A 22,146-nucleotide genomic window follows, 5' to 3' on the forward strand; every position below is an offset into this window, starting at 1 on the left:
GGCAGCGGTGCCGACAGTAGATGGGTGTGTGTGGGGGGAGGCACGACTCCCAGCACCTCCCTCACTTCTGTGCCGAACCTCTTCCCCTGATCTCAGCATCTGTTGAGCTGTGATTTGTGGAGCTCAGCACATGATGATTGGAGGAGCTTGTCACAGGCTTTTCTGACCCCTGGAACACTGTGGATCGCAAAACATGGCCAGTCGAGAATGCACCTTGCCTCCTCTTTAGCTTTTTTTTTAGATCTCTCTCTCTCTCTAGCTATATCTATCTATGTAGCTTCTTTAATAGGTTTCTTTTCTATTTTCTGTGTCCAGCAGCTGTAGTCTCCCCCCCCCCACCCCTATCAATCCATCTGTGCCCTCCTCTCTTTCCAAAATCCGTCTGCTTTCCCATTTTTCATGCCCCGCTTCTCCTCTCTGTCCGGCATCTTGCTGCCACCGTGCTCTCTGCCCAGAATCAGGTTGGTTTCCCATTTCTCTGCCCAGAATCTCGCTTCTTAATCCTTTGGGCGGGATGTTCTAACATCTACAGCACTGTTTTTCCCCCTTCGCCGGACACCGCATTCTAACATATGCGATCATTAATGCAAGGGACAGCTCTTGCGCTAAGAGTTGTCCCTTGCGATGCGGCGCTGGACTTATGGGTCTGAGACAATGGAGTCCATCTGCACATGTGCAGAGTGCGGCGCCGGCTGCAGGGCATGCTGGGAGGGATCCATAGGCTTCTGCAGGGAATCGCCAGCTTTTGCTAGCGATTCCCTCCACAGCGCTGCCACTGCGGAGGGGGACAGAGCATACAGAAATGCGGTAAAAACCCAGATAACAGGGTCTTTACCGCATTTCTGCTTTAGAGAATCTCCCCCTTTATCTGCACGGCATTTGGAAGTCCCACTCTCTCTGCCCAGTACCTTACCATCTCCCTACTATCTTTTCCCTCGTTCCCCTCAGAATTCACTGTTCTGGTTACCTTTCCCCTTTCTTATTACTCTTCTGCTTTCCTCACACACCTTAGAGCAATGCCATGGTGAATAAGGGCCACCACTGTGGGGTGTAATATAAATCAGCGACAATATTTGCAGTGTAATGTAAATAAGATTGTGCTACTGTATGGTGTAATGAAATTGGTGGTACTATTGCCCCTTCTTTATGAGATCACACCCTTTATAGCACCGAGCCCAAATGCAGCACATTTGAAAAATAAACAGTAATGACTACACCTGGGTACCATCTGAGTGATCTAGAAAACTTTTCACTATCAAGGACCGGATTGGCCAGAGCTACATTACACCCTGATAGCATGGTACCTCAACCACAAGGTCCCCCTCCCCCCCCCCCCGCAGAACATATTGAATAGGACACACCTTTCAACAACTGCCTTACAATTTAAAAAAAAAAGAGAAGACTGGGTTTAATGTTTGGACACATTGTAGACAATTACCGACAATCCACACGGCTCAGTATAAGCTACTGGATATTTTACAATCAATAGCAATATATATATATGCATTACACACTTAAGGCATATTTAACCCATCGTCACTGAAAGACGAAAACACTGTACCCGACCTGGAATAAAAAAGGACCAATATTGATTCTCAAAAATATTGGAAGGATAAAACCCAGTAAAAAAAAAAAAAATAGATCCTGCTTTTTTGGAGTATGACACCGCCTGTGGGGGGATTTGTTTTACACACATTGTGTATCACAATATAATTAAAGTCCCATTTAAAAAAGCAGCGTACTAATATCTTTCTCGCATCATATATTGGATTGATAGGTGCTGTGATAATCTTCGGCTTCCATGAGAAGAGGCCTGGTCTCTTCAGCCGGTGGCCGTCTTCTCCTCCGACACACCAAGCGCGCCAGCAAGGCTATCACTGCCGTAAGTAAGCCTCCTACTACCGCGGCTCCCAGAAGCCACTGCCAAATCTGTCGTGCCTGCTCCAGATACGGCGTCAGGAAGTCTTGGATGGAACCTGAGTGGTTAAAAGAGAAAACCGTCAAAATGTTTACAGTATAAGATTCTACATTTAGACATTTTAGTAGAGTGTACAACGTTTACTCTAAAAATATACTGTAAGTCCATTGCTCAGTTACAGTTTAAACTTCTATGTCACTATCCGACTTTATTTTGCATCCGGACCATCGGCTCAGAGGGAAAGCTATGCATAGTACCCATTTTTCTATAATGTAGGTGTAGTACCTACTAATAACCTGATGGGGCTGCTAGTCCTATTCTCTTCTGTAGAAAAAGAGTTGCTATAAAAATGTGAGGCTCGATTGAAAAGTAATGCCTCCTTGTACGTACGACGGGTGTGGCAGAACCTCCTTGAACTGCAGGTGCTGACGAGGTGAAAGCTGCCCTTTGGACCTGGTGTCGACAACCACCAACTTTTTTGTTTCTGATTGGTTTGCCCGACTTGTCAAGTGTCGGACAGGGTCAAAATCCCGACAGAGTCAAAATCCCGACATTTAGAATGTACAGGTGAAACCGTGTACATGACTTTCAGTCGATAGGTGCGAGGACGACATGGGTTTTTTCACTGTTTTTTGAACCGACATGCGCCGGCATGCGGTATTCATGCCCTACCATCCACTAGGGAGTGGTGGGAGAATAAAATTGTGTGGCGAGCGTAGCGAGGGGCTGCGGTTCACTTGCAACTGTGTCCATGTCGACGGTGTCGACATTCGGGTAAAAAAAAAAAAACTGAAAAAACCCATGTCGACCTCACACCTGTCGACTGAAAGTCATGTAGACTGTTTCACCTGTACATTCTATATATGTCAGGATTTTGACCCTGTCGGGATTTTAAATGTCGGGATTTTAAATGTCGGGATTTTGACCCATTCGGGATTTCATACCGAATCCCTCTCAGCCATCAATGGAAAAAAACAATGGCCATCATTTGCCATTGACGTTTGGCAAATATCATAATCTAACCCTGTTCCTAGGAATTGCTGTCTGGCTGCCAGAGATCCCAGTAACTATACAAATTGCCCAGTAAAGCTGTGTACACACGGGGGCGTTAGGGGCTGATATCGCTGGGAATATGGTCGCAGGCGACCATATTACCAGTGATGGGAGTGTGCCCCAACGATAAATCGCCGGGTGCACGCTCCCGTTTTCAGCCCCATTCTAATCGCTGCTGCGACCAGCTGATTACCTCTGCGGCACCGCCAGCAGAGGTTCCCTTTCATCAGCGACCATCTCTGGTCGCTGATGAAAAGGAGAAACTGAGCAATATATTACTCAGCCATATATTGCTAGCAATATATCTCCCCCGTGTGTACGGGGCTTTAGAGGATATAGATATATAGATATAGATATTACATATTACAACAAGGGGTGTAAAATAGGGCAGTTTCTCCAAGATCAGCTAATACAGCTTGGCAAATCATTTTGGTGTGTCCAATGGTAAATGTATTACTCCGTAAATATCACCATCACTGGAAAAATATATATATTTTTCCTTTTTTTCCAGCGATGGAAGACTATTTTGGTTAATTAAGTAATACAGCCAAAGGGGAGGGGGATCTTCAATCATAGATTCCGACAGTCTGAATGTCCCGACAGCCGGTGTCCCGGGCGGTTTTCGTCTGATCAGACGATAACGGAATCCAATGTTCCGAGTGTCGGAAAGTCCATGGATCGGTGAAAATGGCTGCCGATTGTTGAAAAACACCTGTGACTGATAATCGGCAGCCGTTGCAGACAAAACCGATCATTGTAACAAAAAAAAAACTAAAGTTGGGATCTGACAGTCTCAATGCAGTTGTTACCGACAACATCGAATAGGCGACTGATGCGATTTCCCCGATCAGGAAATATCGGCACAAATTGAATACCCCCCCCAAAGTGGTAATGGGGGAAATTTACTAAGATGGGAGTTATACTTCACGTGAGATGTTGCTATGAGCAACCAATCAGATCCCATCTATTATCTTCTATACCGTGCTAAACATATAGATTCTAATTGGTTGCCCAGAGCAACATCCCCTGTGAAAAATAGAAATCCCATCTTAGCAAATTTCAAGTGTACAAAAGAGAAAGTGAAGAGCGAAACCGTACCAACCAAACTGTCATTTTTATATCACAGCCCCTAACATGGCAGGAGCGGATTGTCTGCTACTTTATCGCTCTCCAATTCAATCCATCACATCAGATACAAAGATACATGGTGCAATTTAGAAAATTAAGCCCCCCCCCCCCCCTCTCCCCACCTTATAAAACCCCAGCTACCACATGCCTATCTCATGTTCCTAGGTGGTATACGCAACACCATGAGATTACCGCAACTTCACTATTTAACAAAACACATACAAGAGGCTCCAGGTTCTGGCTATACATTGTACATTGTATAGATCAGTATCCCTGTATTAATTACTGATGCAGCCTCTAAGTCTTGATGTATCGATCGCAGCCTGAATTCTAACACAGCGCCTCGTTTGTTGGGAAAACACAGCGGACTCGTCTCCTATTGACCATCCTATCTTGGAAGATTTGTGGCCCAAGACAATTGCCTGATCCTCCAATCCCTGTAGGGACGCTGCAATTCCCTGCCATGTTTAAAGAGTCTCGTTTATCTTGCGAGCGTATCAGTAACAGCTGATCTATACGTTGCATTGATCGTATTCTGGGACAAGTGTGTTTATAGAATCCATAAGCGCTTAACAGATCTGACATTTAAATACATGCAATAGTGTAAACGAAACCAAAAGATCCCTGAAAATTATATTGTACGGTAGCTTAAAATGTAACAATTTCTCCAGAGACCTCTGCAGCGATAACGCCATATGATATACAGTATGGATGCTAGGGATGGCCATCGACTATCGATGTTCCCAAAACATCGATGGTCGGGACCTAGTGTTCGATGTTTTCGGCATCGATAGGCGAGGGTCGAATAGTTTGATGCCATCGATGGATGGCATCCGATGGCGATTTTTTTCTTCCCCCCTGCTGGCCAGCTGCCCGGCTATACTACCCTCTCCGAGTCCAAGTTGGAGCAGGAGCCGGGTGCGTGCGCGGCGCGCGCATACGCAGAAGAGACATTATCCAGCGTGTCAGGTATAGTTCTATCACGCATGCGCGCACCTCCCAGCGGCCGCCCCATTCTTCCTCTGCGCATGCGCAAGTAGACGATGGTGGGAACCATCGATGGCTGCCGATAGAATGGTTTATAGCCATAGATGGTTCCAGGATAAACTGCCATCGATGGGAAACATCGATGGAAGATGCGTCAATGTTCAGTGTACTGCAGGGAGAGAGGACCTTTGGCCCTCCGGCTGTTGAACTACACATCCCAGCATGCCCTGCAAAAGTTTTGCTATTTGGCCATGCTAAAACTGTTGCAGGGCATGCTGGGATGCATAGTTCAACAGCAGGAGGGCTAAAGGTTCCCCATCCCTGGTATACTGCCTCACTCCTCCCCAACCCACACATCAATGTCTACTTTCCAGTAGCTGGCGTCTTAGAAGTTGAACAGTCGCTGCCGCTGCCTGCATTCAGAACAACAAGGATGAATGTTAGAGACACCCTTAACTCTGATTCAGACGAGTCCCCTGGATCCTGGCACCCTAGGCAGCGGCCTAATGTTAAGGTCAGCCCCGGATAGGACAAACATTAGAGGGCGTGTGTAATGCTGGGTACACACCAAAACGATTTTGGCACAATCCCATCAATCTGGATCCAATTCAGACTGATTGGATGCAGATTTGGTCAAAATCGTTCGGTTGGATCTGAATTGGATCCGAATCCGATCCTACCTGCTGCAGGTAGCAGTAGCGCACGCAGGGGGGGTTTCTGAGTACCCAGAAACCCCCCCAGGAGTCTAAGGGCCCTTAGCTGAAAGCTGAGGGTCTCCTCTTTCCAGGGGCATAAGAATTGTAAAAATCGGCCCTTGGGAACCGGAGATATCTGACTTCAAAGCAGTGGTCCCCATCCAAGCCGTGATCGCCCTCCCTTGCGGGCTCGCTGCGCTCGCCATGCAGCTGGCACGCTAATTTATTCTCCCTCTATGGGTGCGATTTTATCGCGTGCTATTTTGCACACCCCCACTATCCACGTCACCCGAAGTGTGGCGGACCTTTTCATACTGCCAATATCCACGTCGGCGTGGAGTTAATTCTATAAAGTCTGGCGAGGGGACGCAGATACTTCACATGTATTCCACGTCCCCATGCGGGGCTCGGTGGCTCGCTTCGGTCGCCACACTTTATAAAATCAACTCCAGGCCAACGTGGATAGTGGGGGTATGAAAAGGTCCGGAGGACGGGTAACAGTGTGCGCTCGCCACGCTTCGGGGTGACGTGGATAGTGGGGGTGTGTAAAATAGCACGCAATAAAATCACATGGGTGCTTTTAAAATGAAGTACCATCACATCTCATCGCATGGCTGCTTATACAATGAAAAATCGCATCGCACCGCACTGCAAATGGCATGCGATGCGCAGGCAGGGGTGCACTAAAAATTAACTAAGGAAAATATTCCTACGGTGCCGTACGTATGCAAATTGGGTGCCCTGCAAATACACAAGTACCTTAACCTCAATAACATTAATTTCCAATCTATTCTGAATACCTGACAGCTCACAATGTTGTTTTTAGGCCAATAGGTTGCACCGAGGTAGTTGGATGACTATGCTAAATGACACAAGTATGCGGCACAAACAAGTGGCCCATCTCGGAGTGGCACTGCAGTGGCAGACAGGATGGCAGTTTTAGAAACCTAGGCCCCATAGAGCACATAATGCCAAAAAAAAAAAAGGAAGTGTAAAATGGAATTGTCCTTGGGCCCTCCCGCCCACCATTATGTTGCGGAAATAGGACATACACACTAACAAACCAATCATTTCAGTGCCAGGGTCTGCCACATGACTGTGGTTGAAATGATTGGTTTGTTTGGGCCCCCACAAAGAGAGCATTTAATTTCTCCCTGTACAAACTGGCTCTACAGATCGTGTCACTGCGTCATAGTAGGAGCTGGCAGTCAGGACCCTTCCTTCAGATGACAGACCCCACCCCCCTCTCCCACCATCATCAGCACCAGATCTCCTTCCTCCCCAAATCCTTCCAGCAGTAATAGCAATGGCAGCCTGGCAGGGAAACTCAATCTATCTGGCCACACAGATTCTGCGGAGCTCTCCCCCATGGCCAGATTCTCTAAGCTTCAAAAGGGATAAAATGCAGAGTGATAAACAGCCAGCCAATCAGCTCCTGTCTGACATGTCACAGTGCAGGCTGGGTTTGAAAAATGTCAGGTAGGAGCTGATTGGCTGGCTAATTATCACTCTGCAATTTATCACTTTTGAAGCTTAGAGAATCTGGCCCCCAGAGATAGGTCATAACGTTGACATCGTCCCCATTCATACTCACCGTGCTCTGCTGGCCAGTGCTGCGGCTCCCAGCTACTGCCTCTCCCTTTCCTGCGGCTGCTGCTGTGGCTGCCTGCCCCATTCTCCACCCGCTCTTCCCTAGACGTTGTCGTTATGATGTCACTTGCACGGCGACATTGGAAGGGAGACCCCCCCCCCCCCAAAAAAAAAAATTTCCAACCATGCAGTCAGGTGTGAGATTAGGTCACAGCGTCTGTAGTTTGTTTGGGCCCCCACAAAAAAAGCTGGAAATTACTCTCCCCGCACAACATGGCTCTAGAGATAAGATACTTACCCAGCTCAGGGGGGCAGGGGCCACAGCAGTGGCTACTTGTTTGGGGGCATGGCCAGAGTGATCACTCCATTTTAACCACGACCCCCCCGACAGGAAATGCTGTTTTTCAGGCATTGCACTGCGGGGGCGGGGCTAAAATGGCACTATTCGCATCATTTGACCCACGGACCCCCTTGTGTACATCTGCATAGAATATTAATTCGCCCCTGCTGGAGTGACACTGCAGTTGTTTTGAATACTAGGCCCCAAAGAGCACATGATAGAAGAGGGAAAAAAAAAAGGGGGGGGGGGGTACAAGATGGAAATGTCCTTGGATGCTCCCACCCACCCTCATGTACTATAGTAAACAGGACATACACAAATAATTTCAGCGACAGGATCGGCCACACACAGAAAGGGCCCGACATAAAAAGCAGCAATTAATCTCTCAAGTACAACAGTGGCGTCAAACTCATGGCCCTCCAGCTGTTGAGGAACTACATATCCCAGCATGCTCTGCCACAGATTTTATATAATGGATTGCTAAAACGGTTGCAGGGCATGCTGGGACATGTAGTTCCACAACAGCTGGAGGGCCATGAGTTTGGGCCCCCACTAATAAGATTTGTCGTTTCCTTAACAACATAACTGCGCACAAAAAAAAAAGGTGGGTGGATGGGGCACAGCTCATAGGGGCGGGGTCATGGCTCATGGAGGCAGTCACGGGGTCTAGGCCTCGCGCTATGCCCCCTTTCTCCATCACCCTCATAGTAACTGTATTATCACTACTTCTGTGCTGCGTTTGCCAATGGTAAAACTGCTGCACAGATCCCAATGTTGTATCAGTATATAGAGGTGAGTGGATGAGTGTTATGTTATGGTTAGTGGGTATTACTGGATATATCTCAGTATCTTCTAACACTGGAGAAAGAATTGGAAATTACCTTTTACCCACAAAATATATCAAAATTACCAACATGCAAAATAACATTGTGTATATGTCAATAGGACATAAAACTTTCCTCCATTATAAGAAACTAATTTTTATTAAAATTGCTCCATATCCCCTTCATCCACCCGCCAATTACTCTCCAAACCGCTGAATAGTAAATCCATAGGTTTGGAGGTAAATCCGCAGACAAAAGGTGATTATTTGTACATTTCCCCGTTCCCCTTTGAGGCCTTTAATTCAGGACAGTTAGGATGTGCGCTGTTCTGCCCCCCTTATCCCTAAACACAATTTGGAGACTTTTACTACATTTTTGCTGAATGGCGGCCATCTTGTCCCATGACATCACTATGACATCACAAAGGCTCTGTGTCAGAGGACTTTCTGGCAGCATCAGGTGAAGAAGCGGATATTTTCTCTCCTGCTCCTACTGTATTACTCTGAATTTTAGCAGTTACCTGCGAAATTATGGGCTGTCTTTGCAGCAAAATGTGCATCCCTGCACCCAGCAGGAAGGTAAGTGCCTGGTTATATTTATGGGTTGTACATTGCACATACAGAGGATACAGAGGCCGCAATAGGGAGGAGCTTATCCAATATTGGGCGTTTCTGGGCAGATTTTAGGGTGATTTGTCCAGTTCTGTAGCCTAAATAGGTTTCTTTGAACATCCATGTAACAAAAAGGGTAACACTGCTCTTCACCTCTAAGGGGTGGAGGGGGGGGGGATTCAAGCGGGGTGCAGTGCTTATGGGTATCACAGTAACATGGGCACAGACTCATTCACAAACAGATGTATTCCAGTCCGAGGTCCTCCCCAGCCCAGGGCCTGAGGTGTATTACTTGTATCTGTCCTGTACCCTCCCCTGCACAATTCCCAGGCAGCAGTGTCACATAATGTGGGCATGTTGTGTAGTTACACTCACGTTTCATCATTAGCCTCTCAGGCTCTCACATTATCAGTACTGAAGCGTCCATCTCCCCACCTTGCTGGGCTTTGTAGTTCTGCAAGCGCTTCTGCTGCTGTCATACATGTAGGTTCCCCTGGAGACCCCCTCTCCCATATTTGGCTGTGTGCAGTGTGCTCCTTCTCCTGCCAGTAGCTGCCTCCTGCCCGTTCTCCTCCTGCCTGACACTAACTGCCACTAACTGCCCATGCGCCCTGGTGACCAGTGTTGTCAGATCATCCCTGTAATAAGCGCACATATGAATTACACAGGTCCCAGGTGTCATTATGTCCAATGGACAGTCATGTTTAGCCCCAGAACCTGTGTTACAAAAATATTAACTGCAGATTTGATGTAATGACTGTTGGTATGAACTCTGACCCCGGGACCTGTGTAATTCATATGTGCACTTATTAAAGTGATGATCTGGCACCCCTGCTGGTGACCCTCATACCAGGGGAAACGCAGCATGTGAGAGGGGGGTTTCTCCCAACATGACCCATTCCAGGAGGGACACAATGCTCTGTTCCTGGAATTCCCTCTGATATTATGATTGTTGTCACCTGGGTTGAACTAGTTGTTTGTTAAGAAAGGTGATAGTTATCCTAAAATATAAGTAGGATGGCCAACAACCATCGATGATTCATTGTGATTGATGGCTTATGGCTGATTTAGAATAACACATTATTGCCATCGATGGGGGAGAATCAGATGGTTTGCCTTCATCGATGGTGCAACATAACACCTGTGGTGCCCTGCCCCTGGAACTGATTGGTCCATGAGCCAGTCTGTCGTATAAAGGGGATGACCATCGGTTGGTGAAACCACAATTACATACTGTAGATAGCTACCATCAATGACTACATGCAATATCTCCATCGATGGCAACCACACCGATGGTCATCCCTAATTAAGAGAGAAGTCCAAGAACAGAGCATTTTGTGCATTCTGAAGTGGGTCAGGGGAGATAAAGAGATCACACACACACACACTCACTGTTACTGCAGCGCAGGTGAAGATGGTCAGGTCCAGACAGTCTGCATTATTAGGCTCCGCCCATTCTCGGCATAATGCCAGAAGTAACAGGTCCCCTCACCACAGACCCGCTACTCATGACGTTATGCTGTGAGGGGCGGGGCTTTGATTACCGACCCAAGCACACGTTTAACAGAAAATCAGGGGGTGGGTGGTGTTCTAGTTATTGGGTACCCCCTTTGTGCACTAGTGCCTACCCCCGGGTACCTAGGGACATGGTCACTTCCCCTCTCCAGCGAATATAACACTAAAGCTGCCCATACACGGTCTGTTTAACGGATCCGTTTGGGACTTACAATAGCGCGCATCGCATGCCTTTTTGCATGCCATGCGATGCGTAGCTAGTACAAAAAGTATGTGCAGCACATACTTTTTGTACATACATAGTACAGAACAGAGCCGGTCCACAACGGACCGTGTATGGGCAGCTTCACAATGGTTACATATTACAGACATTATATAAAACTTATTGAATATACAGTAAGAAAGCTGAGCGGACCTTCTCCCAGTCATTATACATTGCTATAAACTTATTATAACTGCTGACGCCGGTACTAATAGTTATACAGGTTGAGTATCCCTTATCCGAAATGATCGGGACCACAAGCAATCCGAATAAGGGATTTTTAAGGTTTTTGGAATATTATTTTTTTTTTTAACATACTTACCTGTCCCCTGGTGGGTCTCCGATGGTCCGTCGGCGTCCATGGAGTCCTCCGGCGTACATGGCAGGCCTTCAGCATCATCTCCGGCGTCTCCAGCAGTCCCAGGAGTGCATTGCGCGAGTTCCCGGGGGGGGGGGGGGGGGGGGGGGGGTGGTGGTGGGGGGTGGGTATTTGAACTATTCCCAAAAAAAAAACCACGGTTTTGAAATAATTCGGATAACTGATATCCGGATACGGGATACTCAACCTGTACCAATAAATTATAAATCACAATGGTGAAGTTACAGCTGGTTCCACTTCCCTGATCTGTTCTATTGCTTCCATGGTAGAAAGTGCTTGTACTGCGGAGAGTTCTGTAGTCACAGCTCATGATGTCTCTTCCTCTGCTCCTTACAGCCTGGCAAGTCTGCGAGGCTGAAGGGAATGACCATGTACCCAGCCAATGTGCAGCCCCACACCAGCGTGCAGCACCCCACCAGTGTGCAGATCCCCACCTGCGTGCAGCACCCCACCAGCGTGCAGCACCCCGTGCCTTGCGCCATTGTGTGTGATGAACCTTCTGCTAAGTTGGACGCTAAAGTGGCGCGAGAGGCTTATGTGGCAGCAGCGGTGGCAGCAGCTATTCATGAAGTGGTGGCCTCCTACTTCCCGATTGATGGTAAGTTTCCCCCTGGTGTCATGTATGGGCTGCTTGTTACTGATCACATTACTAATTCTAGTGTTGCTTTGTTCGGACGCACTACAGAGGAGATTGCGCCTCCGCACAGAACTCACACCCTATTACATAGAGCCCATAGACAGTACTGGGTACTAATACTACAATGAAAAGAGGTGATGTTGCCCATAGCAACCAATTGGATTCTGTCTCTCATTTTCAGATGATACTACATCTACTGAGCGCTCTGATACCAGCAGTGACTGTCCTGAGCGCGAGGACCTGGCGGATACCAGCAGTGACTGTCCTGAGCGCGAGGACCTGGCGGATACCAGCAGTGACTGTCCTGAGCGCGAGGACCTATCCGATAACAGCAGTGACTGTTCTGAGCGCGAGGACCTATCCGATAACAGCTGTTACTGTTCGGAAACAGCCACTGATAGCAGCACTGCCTCTTCTGGGAGCATGGAAGAAGTGAGCAGCAGAGACTCCTCTCCAGGGTAGGTTGCCGGCACAATCCGCGCGTCCTCCCTGCTCTGGTCGCTGGGGTAGATTTCAGGTCTCCCGTCTTACACACATGCTGTGATGTATATATGGTATCTCCATATCTGCTGCAGCCGGGGCCGCTACACAAGTTCTCTCACACAGCGCTGATGGGCCGGTATCCTACTAGTATGACATGTATATATCATTATACCATACTTGTCTACTTGCTGGCTGCCCTCTCCGCCAAAGGGGGGGGGGGAGTCAGACAGCTCCCCGGGAGGGTTTCCCCTCTCCCGGCCATTCCAGGAGGGTAGGCAACCCTGCATTATACTAAGGGAGTGTAACAATGTAATAGGAGAAATGAAGCCATGTAAATGATGGGGCCTACACACACACGTAGTGAGGTTAGATCTCTCAGCACAGATCACTAAGCACAGATCTCTCACTCTAAGCAGACCTCAGTGATCTGTCACTGCCCATGTTCTCAATAGAGAGAACGCAGGAGATGACCAGATTTATACTGCGTGCAGTATCTGCATCTCCCGGTGATAGCGACATATGGGGCCACGCATCGCCATGGGCCCCACACACACAGTGATGCGTGCTTCATTTCTAGGCAATCTAGTCAGATCACTTAGAAAATAGGCCACAATCGCTCGGTGTGTGGCCCCATTAGAGGGATCTCACATCACTGTACACTGGGCTTCCTGTAGGGGGCCGTCCTTGTCATGTCACACCCACAGCATCAGCGCTCTTATTGGTCCAAAGAGGAATCACACAGATAAATGTAGTCAGTAAGGGCCAGTAACATGGTGCAGGCGCCAGATAGCAGCAGGCCCGGGAATAATGAGATGACTTGTACATGGCAAACGTTTGTGTCTTTACAAGAACAGTCACTGATCAACGTTTGTTTTTATAGGATGATCTACAAGAAGCAGGTGGATGTCAGCTTCCTATGGCAGGAGGGGGAGGAGGAGGAAGACGATATGCCCAGCGTGATTATATAACCTGGACATCGGACTCACTGAGCCCTTAACATCAGCTATCCCGTAACCTGGGAACTTGTTTAAAAAAAGTTTACAGTTGATTTGACTTGTGTCAGTTAATTGCATCAAACTTAATCATTAAAGTTTGTGCAACATTGTTAAAGCCTGTCCTGTTGACGGCTCATCCCCCTACCCAACCTGTCCCGTTGACGGGTAATCCCCCTACCCCCAATCTCTGTCTTCACAACTCCCTCTCTCCATATCCAGCAAGTCTGAAACATCATTTTGCTGTCACTGTCTATGGAGTCATTTGGTCGCTGAGCGGCCTCTATATGAATCTGTTGTTGTCAACAATAAAAAGCCTGACAAGCCGATCAGTGTCTGATGTGTTATTTCCCACTAATGTGAGTGTTTCCCGTTGTACTACTGTACTGGTCTGACCCGTATCCATGTGGTAAATAGCTGTGGGAATGTAATGTGTAATTAAAGTATATGGTAGGTTGGGGCAGTACTGTGGGCTATGAGGATCTGTACAGCTACACTAATGGTGCCCATACACGCACCGATCCCGGCGGTGCGATGCTATGTGATGGGGTGCGCGCTCCCGCGGCACCTCATCGCACAGTACAAAAAGTATGTGCCTGGGGGGGGGACCCCTTTATTGGGGGGGTCCCCACTCCTCCAGGTACCCCGTCCAAGGCTGACCAGCCACGGTGCTCATGTTTTGGCCGGGGGACCTTGTATAAAAAGTGTCCCCCGGCTGTGGCATGACACCGCGGGCTGTTGGAGCCCGGTGCTGGTTTCAAAATATGGGGGACCCCCAGATTTTTTGTCCCCCGTATTTTTGGAACCAGGACCGGTCCAAGAGTCCGGGGCTGGTTTCAGAAATACGGGGGACCTCCTATGCTTTTTGTCCCCCCGTATTTTTGGAACCAGGTCCGGCTCAATGAGCCCGGGGCTGGTTATGCTTAGGAGGGGGGACCCCACGCCGTTTTTTTTTTTACTTTTTTTTTTTGGAACAAAATCGCATTTATGAAAATGCGCACATTTTCATGACTGAAAATGCGCACATTTTCATGACTAAAAATCGCGGCAAATCGCGGCAAATCACATTTTTTGCCGCTAATTCGCATCTCATTACATATGCGAATTCGCGGCAAAAAACGCGATTTTTAAAGGTGCGATTTCTGGCGAGTTTGGAACTCGTCCAAAAATCGCACCCTATTACATTTCGCCCATGGTCTTTGTTAGTTATTAACTATTTTGAGTGGTATGATTATTTGTCTCACAAGCAGAAAATTTTACATTTTGAAAATTGCAAAATTTTCAATTTTTTTACGACATTTTGGTATTTTTCACAAAAAAACACAGACTGTATCGACCAAAATTTACCACTAACTTAAAGTACAATTTGTCACGAGAAAACAATCTCAAAATCACTGGGATAAGTAAAAGCAATAAAAAGTTATCCCCACATAAAGTGATACATGTCAGATTTGAAAAAAAAAGGGCTCTGTCAGGAAGGCAAAAACAGGCTGCGGCGGTAAGGGGTTAATGAGATATCTTGCATTTATGTTGTATATGCACATCAAACACGTGTGATACACACAAATAATATATCTGTGCATGAAACAAGGTTATAAACATATAACAAAGTCTGTGTACTATCTCAGGTACTGACTTTGAATGCCAAGCAATCATTTTCATGCACATATTTAGTGCCAGTTACATATCATGTCCCCAGTAGTGCCAGTTACATATCATGTCCCCAGTAGCGCCAGTTACATATCATGTCACCAGAAGGCCCAGTTACATATCATGTCCCCAGTAGTGCCAGTTACATATCATGTCCCCAGTAGCGCCAGTTACAGATCATGTTCCAGTAGCACCAGTTACAGATCATGTTCCAGTAGCACCAGTTACAGATCATGTCCCCAGTAGCGCCAGTTACATATCATGTCCCCAGTAGGCCCAGTTACATATCATGTCCCCAGTAGTGCCAGTTACATATAATGTCCCCAGTAGTGCCAGTTACAGATCATGTCGCAGTAGCGCCAGTTACATATCATATCCCTAGTACTGCCAGTTACAGATGTCCCCAGTAGTGCCAGTTACATATCATGTCCCCAGTAGTGCCAGTTACATATCATGTCCCCAGTAGTGCCAGTTACATATCATGTCCCCAGTAGCGCCAGTTACATATTATGTCCCAGTAGTCCCAGTTACATATCATGTCCCCAGTAGGCCCAGTTACATATCATGTCCCCAGTAGTGCCAGTTACATATAATGTCCCCAGTAGTGCCAGTTACAGATCATGTCGCAGTAGCGCCAGTTACATATCATATCCCTAGTACTGCCAGTTACAGATGTCCCCAGTAGTGCCAGTTACATATCATGTCCCCAGTAGTGCCAGTTACATATCATGTCCCCAGTAGTGCCAGTTACATATCATGTCCCCAGTAGCGCCAGTTACATATTATGTCCCAGTAGTGCCAATTACATATCATGTCCCTAGTAGTGCCAGTTTCATATGTCCCCAGTAGCGCCAGTTACATATCAAGTCCCCAGTAGTACCAGTTACATATCATGTCCCCAGTAGGCCCAGTTACATATCATGTCCCCAGTAGTGCCAGTTACATATCATGTCCCCAGTAGTGCCAGTTACATATCATGTCCCCAGTAGCGCCAGTTACATATCATGTCCCCAGTAGCGCCAGTTACATATCATGTCCCCAGTAGCGCCAGTTACATATAATGTCCCCAGTAGTGCCAGTTACAGATCATATCCCTAGTAGTGCCAGTTACATATCATATCCCTAGTAGTGCCAGTTACAGATGTCCCTAGTAGCGCCAGTTACATATCATGTCCCCAGTAGCGCCAGTTACATATTATGCCCCAGTAGTGCCAGTTACATATCATAGCCCTAGTAGTGCCAGTTACATATTATGCCCCAGTAGTGCCAGTTACATATCATAGCCCTAGTAGTGCCAGTTACATATCATATCCCCAGTAGTGCCAGTTACACATGTCCCCAGTAGCGCCAGTTACATATCATGTCCCCAGTAGTAGCAGTTACATATCATGTCCCCAGTAGTGCCAGTTACATATCATGTCCTCAGTAGTGCCAGTTATAGATCATGTCCCCAGTAGTGCCAGTTACATATCATGTCCCCAGTAGTGCCAGTTACAGATGTCTCCAGTAGTGCTGCTACAGATGTCCCTAGTAGTGCCAGTTACATATCATGTCCTCAGTAGTGCCAGTTACATATCATGTCCCCAGTAGTGCCAGTTACATATCATGTCCCCAGTAGTGCCAGTTACATATCATGTCCCCAGTAGTGCCAGTTACATATCATGTCCCCAGAAGTGCCAGTTACGTATCATGTCCCCAGTAGTGCCAGTTACGTATCGTGTCCCCAGTAGTGATGGTACAGCTGTCACCAGTAGAGACAGTTACATTATCATGTCCCCAGTAGTGCCAGTTACATATCATGTCCCCAGTAGGGCCAGTTACATATCATGTCCCCAGTAGTGCCAGTAACATATCATGTCCTCAGTAGTGCTGGTACAGATGTCCCCAGTAGGTTTTTAGCCCCACACACACACACAAAAAAATTACTTCTGGAGATTATGGTTTATGGAATAATTTGGAGAACGGATATTTGGATAAGGGATACTCAACCTGTAATTATATTATTACCCAGATCCGTTCCAAAGAAAATCATTGAATACTGTAGTTCTAAAATTCCTGGCATAATACAGAGACCTGGGTATCAGTGACTTACACCAGGAGCATAGTCTGCAGCAGTGGCACCTATGACGCTGCTTTGTCCTCATACGATGGAAGATGTTGTTCTCCTCCTCTAGAAGGGAATGCCGGTCTGTGGTACACGGAGCATCTACCAGAACCTGCAGATCCAAGATGAAGAATTATATTCTAAAACAACACTGGGCCCAGTGGTGGTTGAGGGGATCTATGGGCCTGCAACCAACAGTGGCTTGTTGGCTTAGCTAAGACATGCAGGGGCTGAACAACACACAGGAGGAAACACTAGGGAGATATACAGTAGGTGACATCCACTCTAGTACATACCTCCCAAGTGTCCCGATTTCAGCGGGACAGTCACGATTTTCGGGTCCTGTCCCGCTGTCCCATCCGCGGCTTGCATTGTCCCACTGTGGAGGGTGGCAGTTGGGAGCCCCCCCAAGCTGATTGAATAGACACTGTGCGCATGCGCACAGCGTCTATTCGCGGCTGAAAATGGGGTCATTTGCATAGGCCCCGCCCCCTATTCCAGCAGCCAAGAAGTTGGGAGGTATGCTAGTATCCCAGTGTAACCCAGGTCCAGTGACCAGAAAACACAACCTGCACAGCTTGCAGGGTTGTAGCCAGAAAGCACTGATAATGGTCATTGGATCTCTGCCATTTTTTACCTAACGTTTTGTGTGAATAGCTATTACTGGGAGGGAGAGATTACAGCCCCCTTTATGGTCCTGACCACTCCAGTTTTACCCTAGGGAGATACATTACCCCCCCCCCCCCCACCCCCCCTGTGCCTGCCGGCAAGCGATGCACCAAATATGTTTTAAGAGACAGAGTCAGGCTTGTCCCCATCTATGCACAGGGGCCACGATAAGAGGCACATCTGCTCCTTACTGTATGCGTGCTGTGTATGTGTGTTGTGTGTATGTATATATGCTGTGTGTGTATGTATATATGATGTGTGTGTGTATATGTGTGTGTATGTATATATGCTGTGTGTGTATGTATATATGCTGTGTGTGTATGTATATATGCTGTGTGTGTATGTATATATGCTGTGTGTATGTATATATGCTGTGTGTGTATGTATATATGCTGTGTGTGTGTGTATGTATATATGCTGTGTGTGTATGTATATATGCTGTGTGTATGTATATATGCTGTGTGTGTATGTATATATGCTGTGTGTGTATGTATATATGCTGTATGTGTATGTATATATGCTGTGTGTGTATGTATATATGCTGTTTGTATGTATATATGCTGTGTGTGTATGTATATAAGCTGTGTATGTGTGTATGTGTGTATGTATATATGCTGTGTATGTGTGCTGTGTGTATGTATATATGCTGTGTGTGTATGTATATATGCTGTGTATGTGTGTTGTGTGTATGTATATATGCTGTGTGTGTTGTGTGCGTATGTATATATGTTGTGTGTGTGTATGTATATATGCTGTGTGTATGTATATATGCTGTGTGTATGGTGTGTGTGTATGTATATATGCTGTGTGTGTATGTATATATGCTGTGTATGTGTGTTGTGTGTATGTATATATGTTGTGTGTGTATGTATATATGCTGTGTATGTGTGTTGTGTGTATGTATATATGCTGTGTGTATGTGTATGTATATATGATGTGTGTGTATATGTATATATGCTGTGTATGTGTGTTGTGTGTATGTATATATGCTGTGTGTGTATGTATATATGCTGTGTATGTGTGTTGTGTGTATGTATATATGCTGTGTGTATGTATATATGCTGTGTGTGTATGTATATATGCTGTGTGTGTATGTATATATGCTGTGTGTGTGTATATATATATATGCTGTGTGTATGTGTGTTGTGTGTATGTATATATGCTGTGTATGTGTGTTGTGTGTATGTATATATGCTGTGTGTATGTATATATGCTGTGTGTATGTATATATGCTGTGTGTGTATGTATATATGCTGTGTGTATGTGTATGTATATATGCTGTGTATGTGTGTTGTGTGTATGTATATATGCTGTGTGTGTATGTATATATGCTGTGTGTATGTATATATGCTGTGTGTATGGTGTGTGTGTTTTTATCCTTAGTGGGTCTCCCCTTATCTTAAGTACCCCAAGCTCCCTGGATACTTAGGGCCGGATTCAGGGTTGATCACAAAAGCAAAATCTTTCTCAAAAGGGTAAAACCCTGCTGCGCTGCAGGTGGGGCAGATGTAACATGTGCAGAGAGACCTGGGTAACACCATGCTGCGCTGCAGGTGGGGCAGATGTAACATGTGCAGAGAGACCTGGGTTACACCATGCTGCGCTGCAGGTGGGGCAGATGTAACATGTGCAGAGAGACCTGGGTAACACCATGCTGCGCTGCAGGTGGGGCAGATGTAACATGTGCAGAGAGACCTGGGTAACACCATGCTGCGCTGCAGGTGGGGCAGATGTAACATGTGCAGAGAGACCTGGGTAACACCATGCTGCGCTGCAGGTGGGGCAGATGTAACATGTGCAGAGAGACCTGGGTAACACCATGCTGCGCTGCAGGTGGGGCAGATGTAACATGTGCAGAGAGAGAGATTTGGGTGAGTTATTTGTTTCTGTGCAGGGTACATATTGGATGCTTTATATTTACACTGCACATTAGAATTCAGTTTGAACACACCCCACCCAAATGTATCTCTCTTTGCATGTTACATCTGCCCCACCTGCAGTGCAGCAGGGTTCTTCCCAATTGAGAAAGATTTTGCGTTCTATCCCCAGTGACAACTTGTGTCTGCAGACAGCCCTTTCCCCACTGTAGGTCTCCAGCCTGGCATTTAGGGGAGATCACTAGTTTCCTGTGACTTGGAGATGGCATCTTATCTCGGGTCAGCCCACCGTGTGAACAAGGTAAGTTCCAGATCTGACCCGGGACTTTGGTGGGAAAGGGTAGACGTTATAAGTTACACTGCACATAAGGCGCATTGTCGGGTGCAGTAAGAGTGGAGGAGATAAAAAATAAGCAGCAAAGAGAAGGTTCATGTTTATAATACCCCTTTCACATCGCACCTAATTACCGGGTACAAGCCGCTTTCTTGCCGGTTCGACCCGGTAATTAGGGTGATATGAAAGGGGTTTCCGGGTCCCGCAATCGGGTTGCAACACGGCAATACGAACTGGTAAAAAAGAAGGGTTCTTACCATTTCGTGTTGCTGTGCAGTATGAATGGGTTAAACGGGTCGAGCGACCCTTTTCCCGTTCACATTATGGAGGAGACAGAGCTTGGAGCAGCGCCAGCTCTCCGATGACGCGCTGACACTGTTGCAGTGTGAACATGCACATGCAGGGTCGCACTGGGACTGAACCAGTTAAAAGTCCCGGTGCGACCCTGGATTTGCGATTTGAAAGCGGCATTAGAGACAAGTTACATAAGAAGGGATACAATTAGCTAACAGCTAATCCTGATTTTGTTACCCTGACCAACACTGATCACTGATTGGTCACTTCCACAGGCAGCCTCATTTAAAGGAGGTTTAGAAGGGTTGTGGATTTTAATATCCTTATCTTTTATCTTCGTTGCTTATTGTGTTCTACGGTGGAGTGCGTGCTAGTATACCTGCGCACCCAGTGATTAGCTGCAAAGCACTAGGCACGGTCTGACTTCACCGTCCTGATAAATAGACAGTCATAAAAAGTAGGTTTTTGTGCTGAGCTCTATTGTGTTCTACGGACGGGATGCATTTAAAATCCCGGCGGTCGGGATCCCAGCGTTCGGAATCCCGACCGCCGAAATCCCAACACTTTCTTTCTCTGTGGGTGTCCACGACACCCCTGGAGGGAGAATAAATTAGCGTGCCGAGCGTAGCGAGGCACCGGGCCCGCTGCGTGGCGAGCGCAGCGAGCCCGCAAGGGGGGGCGATCCACGTCCCCCCCTTGTCGGGATTTCGGCGGTCGGGATTCCGGCGTTGGGATTTCATACTGCTTCCCTATGGACAGACAGCCACTTACCCGGTCATACATGCCCTCCTCTGGCCAGTCTGTCCCATCCCACGAGGTGTCACGCACTCTGTCTTCTGTACACAACTCTTGTGGGATGTAGGCCTGTGGGACCCTGCGCGGGATGCAGTTAATATCCCGGCGGTCGGGATCCCGGCGTTTAGAATCCCGACGCCGGAATCCCGACCGCCGAAATGCCGACACATTCTCCCTCCTATGGTGTCCACGACACCCCTGGAGGGAGAATAAATTAGTGTGCCGAGCGTAGCGAGGCAGCGGGCCCGCTGCGTGGCGAGCGCAGCGAGCCCGCAAGAGGGGGCGATCCACGTACCCCCCTTGTCGGCATTACGGCTGTCGGGATTCCGGCGTCGGGATTCTGTACGCCGGGATCCCGACCGCCGGGATTCAATACTGAATCCCCCTGCGCAGGCGGTTGCAGCGGGAAATAGAGGAGTCGTTGGCTGCAAGGTATGCCTGAGGGGGACTATATAGACTAGAGAGTAGGGCAGGGGGAGCAGAGGCGGTCCTGCAGCGATGCATAACCCACAGCAGAGAGAGCCGGCACCGGGAAGGGTGATCCCTGGAGAGGACAAGGGCCTATGCCGTGCTGTGAGCTGCTGACCTGTAAGGAGCGGAGGCTGCGCAGCTGTGTGACCAGGAATGGCGCCAGGAGAGCCAGGCTCCTCCAAGTCCCCTACTGCTGCCACCTGCCAGAGGGAAGGGAACCGCGCTGCCCCCACTAGCTGCCAACCACAGGAGGAGCCCCAAACCCGGAGAGAACAGAATGATGTGTGCTGCCGAGGTGTCCTACATAGTGCCTGCCCGTGGGGGAGCCGAGAGGGTGAAGACTAGAACCTCGAGGAAGAAGGTGCTGAGGGGGTAAATTACCTGGGAGCACACCCAGCCGGAGGATTCTCCCGGGGTTGCTCCGAAGAAGATAGAGGACGCAGCAAGTGGAGACCAAGGACTGCAGGCACCGCGGAGGACACCCGCTCTCTAGGAAGGACATGCAAAGGACTCCTAGCTGGAGACCTGTAGAAGCCCC

The 22,146-nt window shown here is 47.7% G+C and overlaps 1 protein-coding gene across 1 annotated transcript; it reads right to left on the reverse strand.

Moving 5' to 3' along the window:
• Positions 1-1,409: 1,409 nt before the first annotated feature.
• Positions 1,410-21,280, reverse strand: LOC146056230 (tyrosinase-like). The gene is made up of 3 exons (XM_083168363.1): positions 21,114-21,280; positions 17,157-17,280; positions 1,410-1,976 (listed from the first exon to the last, which is right to left on the reverse strand). The coding sequence occupies exons 1-3, from the start codon at positions 21,123-21,125 to the stop codon at positions 1,759-1,761; spliced, it is 354 nt and encodes a 117-aa protein (XP_083024489.1). The 5' UTR covers positions 21,126-21,280; the 3' UTR covers positions 1,410-1,758.
• Positions 21,281-22,146: the final 866 nt, after the last annotated feature.

The sequence above is a fragment of the Crinia signifera genome, unplaced genomic scaffold (assembly GCF_055691185.1).
Source record: "Crinia signifera unplaced genomic scaffold, ASM5569118v1 HAP2_SCAFFOLD_76, whole genome shotgun sequence".
Classification (NCBI taxonomy): domain Eukaryota; kingdom Metazoa; phylum Chordata; class Amphibia; order Anura; family Myobatrachidae; genus Crinia; species Crinia signifera.